The sequence below is a fragment of the Anser cygnoides genome, chromosome 7, assembly GCF_040182565.1.
Source record: "Anser cygnoides isolate HZ-2024a breed goose chromosome 7, Taihu_goose_T2T_genome, whole genome shotgun sequence".
NCBI lineage: Eukaryota > Metazoa > Chordata > Aves > Anseriformes > Anatidae > Anser > Anser cygnoides.
In genome coordinates this window covers 9864863-9875064 of record NC_089879.1, presented here as the reverse complement: position 1 = coordinate 9875064, position 10202 = coordinate 9864863, and the positions used below count along the sequence as shown (strand labels likewise).

General features: G+C 35.9%; 1 protein-coding gene across 4 annotated transcripts in view; it reads left to right on the top strand.

Moving 5' to 3' along the window:
* Positions 1-10202, top strand: part of VTI1A (vesicle transport through interaction with t-SNAREs 1A) — a 266673-nt gene that overhangs the window by 161755 nt on the left and 94716 nt on the right. For 2 of the 4 annotated variants that reach the window (XM_067000600.1, XM_067000599.1), the window contains one exon: positions 4628-4689. In XM_067000600.1, coding sequence (XP_066856701.1) covers positions 4628-4689 — 62 coding nt within the window. Of the gene's footprint in view, positions 1-4627; positions 4701-10202 lie in introns of all 4 variants that reach the window. The other 2 variants (XM_067000603.1, XM_067000601.1) reach the window with 1 other exon arrangement.

The window sequence follows — 10202 nt, the reverse complement described above, 5'->3', positions numbered from 1 at the left end:
TTTGATAATAAGTAATTGCTGGTCGTGGATTTTATTTGCTTTGGGCAAGTTCACTGTGCATGTAAAAATAATCCAGCGTATTGGTTAGTTTTATATAAATCAGCTGCTATCATGAGATATAATCACCATCTGAAGCAAAGCACTTAAAAAATGTATTATATGGGCCCAGTCCTGCAAATCCTCTCCCACAGGGAGTCACACTGAAGCCACCAAAACCCACCGTTGCAAGCAAGCTTTGTGTCACCATCACCACAGTCAGATCTGCTTTTTGTCCTTTGAAAGACTTTTTTTTATAGTGTCCATTGCAATCACCTCTTGTACTCTCTGAAACAAAGTTCCGTATCATGATTTAGCTTCTAATAATTGATCAACAGCTGCTCTTTGTAGCTGCAGGTGCTAATAATTGCCTTCTGAGGATGTATGCAATAGTTGCCACCTTTTCTCGATGTCCCCAGTGTTGTATGGGTAAAACCAACATTTCTTTCTGTGTTAGGGTTTCCTACGCTGCTGCTCTGTCACTGCAGTCAAAAGGTATCTATGTCATGTTTGGCTTATGTTGCCTCTATAATTTAGAGCTTAATGAAGATGCCCATCCAACTCTTACAACTTCTCTAAACTTCAGTCTAAGAGATTTGACCCTTTGGTTCTGATTTCTGCTCACGGTCTCAGGAAGATCTCACCAGCTCTGCTGACTCACCCAGAACACGGAGTGACTGAATCTGTGACTTTTTGTCCATGACACATTGATCAGACGCTTTCTTGAACATCCAGTGTTGCCAAAGCCAAGTCATCTTACAGGCCTCTAGCTGACAAATGCCACTTCAGGAAACTCCTTGATATGTCCCAGGGAGTTTCGTTACCTGGATATCTCTGATTGGTACAGCCCCATATGACAACTTTAAGGAGGCATTTTCTGTCAGTTACACCAGTTGCTTCTTGAAGTCCTGGGCATTAGCTACTTTAAAACATTAAGTATAACTAAATCATTAGATACAAGGATTGTGAGCATTTACCAAGTGTTTTTCAGGCAACTTTGTGTCTTGTTTTCCCTTCACTCCTCACACTCCTTGTGACTGCTGAGTCTGAGATGTTTTTTTGTTTCTGTCTGGACAAATAGAACCTGGGCAATTGAGCTGAATAACTTGCATCTCTGTGCTGATCCTAAAAATACTTGTGAAAACTAGAGAAAGAGGAGGCATGGTTCTGATGACTCCTTATACACATAGTTTGTAGCATAAATTTTGCATTCTGCATGAAAAGCAAATTTCATTGATGGAAAAACATGCAAACTGTAAAGCACAAGATTAAATATAAGAGTATTCTAGGAAAGTACATCCAATAACAATTCTGCAAAAGATCTTGTCATAAATGGAAGATCTCAAATTTCGAAATTTTATTGTATGCCACTTAAATATTTTGTCTAGAGAATTCAGGAAAGTGCATCTATCTATATACTCAAATGTAAAGTTAGGGATGATCTTGGATAACTTCACAAGTTTTCTATTTTGTGGAGGTTTTTTAACCTCCTTGGTTAAAAAAAGTGTCCTTTTGTGGAGGACAGACGGTGTTCTATCAATGCATAATAGCTTTACACTGAATACATGCAGATATTGTCTTATCAGCCTGGGAACTAATCTGTCTTCTGAAAGTCAAATGTCATCTTGAGATGACATGATGGCCAGTTCTTATCAGTTTAATCTTGTGAAAATTAGAAATATTTTCTCTTGAGCAAAATGTAAATGAGGTACTGTCTCTATAGTTTGGTTAAATGTACGTATGGGCTTTCCTGTCAGAAGAGTAAAATGCTTGAATGAAGAAAAATGCAAGACATAACTAGTGTTATTTGGAATAAATGAAGATGATGTGCAGTGCAACATACATGTATAATAACATCCATGAAAGAGGAATTCCCTAAACTCTCTCTTATTTTTTAAACCAAAGAGAACGGATAAAAGCTCTGCTACAGGAGCCAGAGAGGTTAACTGTGCTATAAAGGACTCTAAAAGATGCAATACATTTTTAGGAAAGCCTTGAATTAAAATGTGTGTAAGGCAGACAAGATATCAACATCAACATCTTCCTCATCTTCCTTCTTTTCTCATTATTATTCTCCTTATTATTTTAAAAGGCTTTCTTAAATACCGTGCCGATTTGCCATTGCTAATATTAAAGCAGCTTTCAAAAGGTTTTCACTACAGCAAGGAAGTGCCATTATATGCCATTAAACAGTTTTGCATGCCACCAATTCTTTGGCCTCTGTAGTGCAATGGTATTAGTTAAGAACGGATGGAAGAGCTACCATCAGATAATTCAGTTTTAAATAAAAACAAACTTACAGTTTGAAAAAAAAATCCATTTTGGATTGGGTTGTTTTTTTGTTTTGCTTTGTTTTTCCCTGCCAATGTAAAAAGAGAAGGCTTTTTTTAGTGTTCTCTTGGAATGTAGCTAGAGATCTTCCAACTATTTGTGTATGTGTTTGTTTATTTTTAACGTTTCTTTTGCTTATTTTGTGTGTGTGTGTTTTTATTATTTTATTGCCATAAAAGTATGAGGTCGTCTTGCTTAGAGGACTTTGTCAAACCTCTGCGGTTCAACTTCCCCTTCCTAACTATCAGTACTGATTCTAGCTGCCAGGTAGAATCCTGCAGCAAGACAAGAAAGTTAGGATCAAACATCTAATAGTAAAAAGGAGAGAGCTACTTTTCTGTGAAAAAGGAAGGGGAAGCCCCAAGTGTTAAATGCATCTTTATGAATAATAAAAGACCAATGTAAAGAATACATTTGTGCTTTAGATTCCCTTCTAGCATGGGTAAGAACCTGGCTTTTTTATGAGCCTTTAAAAAATTATGACATTTTTTCTTCTGTTACTTGTGTCCAACTGGGCTAAACTGCTTTTCTGGAGCTTGAATTGTCTAGATGAATCAAGAAAAAAAATGAGGGGATGACCTCCCTGAAATATAATGCTCATCTTTGTTCCATCATGCTGCATAATTATAGAGCTCTGAGAGTCAGTGCAAGCCTTCCCACTGAATATGATATTACTAAGAGCTGTCTTGGTTGGTGTTACCCAGTCCCGTCTTCTACGTGGTATTTCCTTAATACCTTTTACAAGAACAAGACAGAAATTTATACATAAAGGTTATGTGTCATTGATTGCAACTACTTATTTCGGTAATAAGCATTACTTCTGGTAGCAAATATTTACAATATTAGGCTCCAAAACAGCAACTGGTTTTAATATTGCTGCTATGCATATATTCAAGATAAAAACAGTGGCTTGTTATGGTGAAGGTGATTTCTTATTGAAAGACTGCCTGTTTTCTTGGCGGTGTTGCTGTTTCAGTGGATTTATAACACAGGATGCATGTCTTCTACAACAAAGTTTCTTTAGTAAGAAGTCAATGAGTCAGATAATCCTTTCAGTCTGATTTGATAATGAAGAGGAAAATATTCAACTTTCATAAGGAGAAGAATGTTTTATGTATGTATACACAGCTGTGTTTAAAAATAGTGGTCCCTGCTATTCGGTAACTGACAACTGTTAAACTATCCTTTATAGTATATTTTGATGTCACCCTTGTTTAGAGATCTCTAGAAAGTCCAAAGATGTCTCTCCTTCAGCTATCTGTAGCAAAAGAAGAAATAGGAGAGTAATTCTATACTTGCTATACACTATAGTTCATTATTTCTAGACTGCCTTTTGTGAGATACTAACACAACAATGGAAGAAAAAATATAATCCCTTTTAAAGAAAAATAGAAAATATTTTATTTTTAATATGAATTTCATTTTCTCCATAACCTTTCTTTTATTATCCCCCATTTCACTTTTCATTCAGTTGTAGTTTTACCTATTTTGCAAGATTTTTGAACTGTTGAACAAGTCAGCTAATGAAGTTAAGCTGTCAATGTAGTTTTTCTGTGTCCTATTAAACTACTAAAAACACTTTTTCCAGTGAGTGATCTTTACATGCAAAAATATATATTATACAGATGTGCACTTTGTGCATACTATACACATACCCTTGTCATTTACAGATTGTACATAAAGTATTTGGGCATCCACTCCACTGATGGCTGCTGTAAGGTCACAACAGGTTTTGTATTTAAAGGGCAGTATGGGCATATTTCTTTTATGCGGAATCAGTAAAATGACACTGTTCTGTATTACTGCTTTTTCTTTAAACTAGTGTCTTTGAAACACAGTGAAAGAAAGATGTTTGTTTTTCTTTTCATAAAGCATCAGGAACACAGCACATGGCTGTCCCTTCGTCCCTTGATGCATTCACTCATATACATAACCAATACACATACACACATCAATGGGAATTACAGATACCGATCTATAGAGCATCTACCTTCAACCTGTTGTTTGTAAAGCTTTTGCTCTTTATCCTGATTCATCTTCGTTGCCTCAGTGTCTTATCTTCCACTGGTTTCATCTTTGTGGAAGTGAAGACCAGACAAAACATTTTCAAATTTCAGAGCTTCGGTGGCTTTCTCACGTGTGAGTTTGTTGCAGACTGAAACTGAAGTTGATTGAATCAAATAACAATAGAAATAGCTATTCTTTGTACAGAATTGAGTACATGTGACATTTGATTTTAATGGGACTCTTTTCTCCCCAGCTTAGAGAAACAGATGCAAACCTGGGGAAGAGCTCCAGGATTTTGACAGGGATGTTGCGAAGGTAAGGCCAAGGTAGGGACACTTCCACTCGTTCTTTTTTTCCCCTCTTTCCCTCTGTGCCTTTACTTTTAGTTCTAGTTCAGCCTCTGCATTTTGCTGACTTACCTGACTTTTTTACACAGGTTGCTATGTAGAATTTCTTCAAATGAATTCTGATAATGAAGCAGGCAGGGTTAGATAGAAGGCTTTATCACAGCTATGGAAAGAATTTTCTGTAGCCTGAGGGATTACCCCTTGTTCACTCATTTATCATCTTTGTTTCTTTGTATTTGGGGCTTTTTTGGTCTGTTCTAAAATTAAGCTTTTTGATGATGGTTTCCTGCATTCCTTATTCTCAGACATTTTCAGGATTTCAATGTTTTCAGGGGTTTTTACCTATTAGATTTTATGTGAGAAAGTTTGTAAATCTTTTGGGGCAGCATAAATTTGCTAACAGAGAGCAAATGATCAGTTCTGTCTGAATAGATTGAGCAGACACATTGTAAAATGTTCTGATTTTAGCATGTTTCTTCCATGTTTTTAATGTTGTGCAAATTGTCCCTGGGATTAAAGTAAGATGATACAGAAAGGGAAAATTTGCAACATCCTAAAAATCTATGTGGGATTGAAGTGAGGGAGGTATCCACTGATTATTAGCCACTTTAAATTAAATCAGTAGCTTCCCAGACAAATTTTTTGAGTTCGTGGCATCTCTGGATATGTGTTCTTTACCCAGTGAAGCAACACAAGCTTCTATGTCATATCCATGTTTCTGTACTCTTATTCAGCTTCCTGAAAAATAAAAGCATCACTCTAATAGGTGATGTTGGGTGCTATGAAAACACATTTTTCAAAGGAGCATATAGCATCCTCAGAAGAGTGCAGTATGAAATTGCCCTTCCCATGGGCTTTTACATGGCATGTTTACTTAACACAACTAGCTTTTTAAAAAAAAAAAAAAACTAAGTTTTAGGAGAATTTTTGATTTATCACTTGCCTTGAAAAACAGCAAAATGAGAATATAACTTGTTCTATAGCACAAGCTTATCTTTTCATGTCTCCTCAGAAAAATGGCTTTGTTAGTACCTTTTATGCTCAGTTGACAAAGGTTAAAATGACTGAACCTGATGCCTTCATTCCACAGATTTCTTACAATTCCAACTCCAAACTGTAACATATAAAATTCTCTGATTAAGAGTAATATGTAAATGACATGAGCTAAATTTAAAATCGATGGAGAAAGAAAGTGGCAATTGAAAGGGATGGTTCAGTGCCTGTAGACAATCTAAATAAAACACACACACAAAACAAAAAAAAAAAGGGGAAAGAAAGAAATAAAAGATACAACCAAACCCAAGTCTCCCCAGGAAGGACCCTGCGACATGAGCTGTAACGAATATTCTGCATATGTCTCCATTTTGTCAAATCTCATTAAAGGGGTTTCTTGCTTTATGTCAATTGAGCTGTCCAAAAATCATTCATCATTTTAGTGTAAGAAAAAAATCATGCAGTTATTTAAATAATATCATATTAATGTTAAAGTTCAGCTGTCATTTAATAGTATGGCTTAATCAGACATAGCATTTAGGAAAAATAGTTTTTTCGGGCTTTACTTGGCTTTCAGGTTGGCAGATTCAAATAAGGATTTATGGGTTTCTGAACCAATGTATTCTTTCCATGTTTATGCTTGAGATACCTCAGCCTTTTTTGCAACACCCTGTAGTCTGTTATTTTCAATAAAAAAAAGTATCTCCTCATATTGTGTTTGAATACATTTGCAAGTAATTTGGAGAAGCTGGAACAAAAACATATGCTGTAACCTTTGACTTTGTTTTGTGTTTGGGAATCACAGTTAGGAGTCCTAGTTTATAAGTGTTCCATAAGCCAAATGAAAAATGTGATCTCTCTGAAATATACTTGGGTTCATGTTTTCAGACAAAAGGATTATGCAGTTGGAACACCAAGATGGTGTGTTTCTGTGTGTCAAGAAAGCACTGGATTTCCTTTTTATTTAACAAAAATACTGAGTTGGGTCACCCATCTGGATGAAAGGCAGGTCAGGATTCAGGCTCAGTTCAGGTGAATTTGTCAAAAGAAATGCCTCAGCATATATGTAACTTGCAGTAGAAGATTCTCAGGATGTTTTGTAAAAACACTTAATAGACCCATGGTAAAATTAATTTGCTCTGTGACTATTTGACTAAAGTCTAGCATTATCCCAGACTCAGCATCATCCCAATGTTGTTTAGTCACAAGGATAATCATAAAGTATGAAACCCACGAAATCAGCACAAATTAGATAAATACAAGTGTAAAAAAAATAATTAACACAGATTGGCAGTTGTGTCCTAATTCTGCATACTTCAGTAAGTACCATACAATGTTTCACTTAATTATTGGAACCAATGAAGAAAAATGCTTGAGGACTATTCTTCACATCATTATCATACAGAAAAGGTAATGTTAAGCTGAACACTGCTCAACCTAGCTGTTGCTCCCACAATATGTGTTTTATGGTATGCTTGAAGTTGTGTGCCAGACTAACACTCTGTGCATTCAATTAATGCCAAACTGCTTCTATTTTTACTCTGTGGGAAAAGTTAAGGAGCATCTCTTCTGAGATGGCCAAACATATTAAGTGATTGGATATTTAAATAGGTGGCATTCTTAATGAGGGCTAAAATACTCCCTTTGTACAACTGAAATTTCCTGGCATTGCATTTGTTCATAAAAAGTTATGGAGATGGGGAGTGAAAGTGGGGATAAGTTTTGCTAGTTGCCATAGGTCAATAAAGAAATCAGTGAGAGAATAGGGACAGATCTTCCTATCCCAGCTTCCTGCTTTAGCAACTTAAAGTAGCCAGGTTTATGTAATGGACTTTGTTATCTCCCAGTATTTTATGTGTATGGGTAAAGAGGTTTTTGTAACAAATCTTTCAAAATATTCTTTCTTTGAAATACTTGTAATATTATTTTTTCTTTTCTGTAAATAAACCTACTGAGATGCCTCTAAACTAGAATGTTACACTTACAGCAGGCACTTTGTTACTAGGATATCAGCATGTTGATAATGTCAAAACATTAATCATTTTCTTTTATGTGTATCCAGAGCTCTGGACATCCTGACATTTTATGACTACTCTTTAAAGCAGTGAGACTATAACAGAAGCTCAGTGTTGTTTCAGTTATAGAATTTGTATGTAATAGATTTTAACATAAGGAAAGGCATCCTCTGTGGTCCTCTGCAATGTTGCCATCTCAGACATCTATCCTTTGGCCTCTACCCTGATGTGAATTAGGGAGTGCACGGTGTGTTAGAAAGAAACAGAAAAGAATATGTTGTGAAAGATCTTCAGTTGTTTGTCCATATCCTAAGTCAATAGCCTAAAACAGCTTTTAAGAGAAGAATTTGGACAGTCTCCAAGACACACTCAGCCCACTTTCAGTGGGAAACAAACAAACCTACAAGTAACCAGATATAAATTTCAGTAGATTTGAATCTTTATCACATTAGCAGATAAATTCTATGTAGCTCCCTCAAAATGGCAGAAAAATATTTTAGAAAAATATCTGCTGCCCTCCACAACAATATTTGATTCTGTCTGGCTCAATAGGATTTTTTTATGCCCCAAATTCTCTTCAGATCTTCAAATTTCAGATCATCTCAGAAGATAACTTCTGAGTTATCAACGATTCTGTGAGAAACTCATGAATACCTTTGCTCTTATAAAAGGGACTTTTAAAAAATTATTTCAGATACGACAGAGAAAATTTCAGCTGATGAAAATGAAACAGGAAGTGTTTAACTCTCAGGTGATAAATGAGATGACTTGCCAACAGGTGCATGACCAATGTAGCCACAACCAAAAACAGGGAATGCCTCCCCCTCCAAACTAATTGTAGTCAAGCTCCTTCACACTTCTTTACAGGTATTCTAGCTTCTTGCATTATTTCTAGTCAAACTTCCATGTACTTTTGAACTCCAAGGAAGTCCAGACCCCACAGTTATCATTCAGCATTTCATACAATCATACGACAGTTTGGAAAGGACCTGTAGAAGTCATCTAGTCCAACCTCCTGTTCAAAGCAAGTCTAACTAGAGCAGACTGCTCAGAGACTTGTCTAGTCAAGTGTTGAACACATCTAAGATTGGAGAGACCAAAACCTCTCTTGGCAGTCAGGTCAAGCAGTAGTTGAAATAAGCAATTTTTCCAGGAATCAAATGGAAATTTCCCATCATCCAGCTTTTGTCCACTGCCTCTGGTCCTAAGCATGGGTGGTTCAAAACATAAGTGTTTTAGAATTGACCTTCAGAGGAAATTCTTTAAATAGAGTGTGGGATGCTCTGCCTCCAGCCATTGACTTGGTGGCATGGCCATTCAGCAGTTGGTGCACAAGAGATTTTATTTGCTTTCTCACACTCCTGGAGACTTGAAAAGTTAATTGTGGTCTGTTCTGCCTTCTTTCTTGACTAGGAAGCCCCCATTCCCATACATAGAAGAATATCAGCAGAGAAAGTCATCTCCTTGTTAAGACAAGCTGAAACCAATACCGAGTGTTATCACTTTCTTTTTCCCTATTTCACTACTGATCTCTGTTTCCATCCCAGAAGTCCATAACAAAAAGATTTTCTTCTGAACTAAAGCTTATCTCAGTATCAGTCATATCAGTCATACTGGGCCATGACTGTTGAATATGGAGCGAAGTTTAACATGCAGTTGGATTTGCCTTGTTTTCATGCTAATAGAGAAATTCCTCTTTCCAGCAGGAACTTTGCATATTTGGTCTCAAGCCAAAAGAAGTTTGAGTAGAAATTGTTTCAGCAACTCTTTGGTACATAAATGTATTTCTATTTTTACTTCAAGATGTATTTCTACACTGAAAAATGATTGAATGGTAAATCCTTTTGCAACATGTCTGCTCCATGTTAAATATTTACAGCTGCAGCTGTTTACTTCAGTAATTTAGACCTTGATTCAGGAAAATATTTAAGCATATGGTTAACTTAAACCAGAGAAGCAATTCTCTTAGCTTAAGGGACACTGAATAAGGGGGGAGTGAGTAGCAGAACAATTCTGTGTCATCTCTTGGGGCAACACTGCATTTACAGTGCTCCTTGCTCAAGGCCTATTACAGAGCAACACTGTCCATAATATTTCTATTGTTAAATTGGAACCATAAAATATACATAGGGTATGTTGGTGCTTACTGTCAGTGAAAGGACTTTTTTTTCTTTTTTTACTTTCCTGACTTTTAACCATTTAATATAGTTATTATATTATTATACGTTTGTACTTTAATATGTAACTATTTTTTATCAGTTATGAAGTGTTAAATATTTTCAGAAGGAAAATGTTAAGCTTTATGGTACTGTTAATCATAAGGTAGTCTTTGGATAAGGAACATACAGCTTATTATTCCACAGTAAATCTTGGCATTAATTAGTACCTGGTCATTTTTTGCTTTGTCTCTTACTTTAAAAAGAAACCTTGTTTCTTTGCTGAAGTGATGGACAAAACATCTGGAAAACGTAAA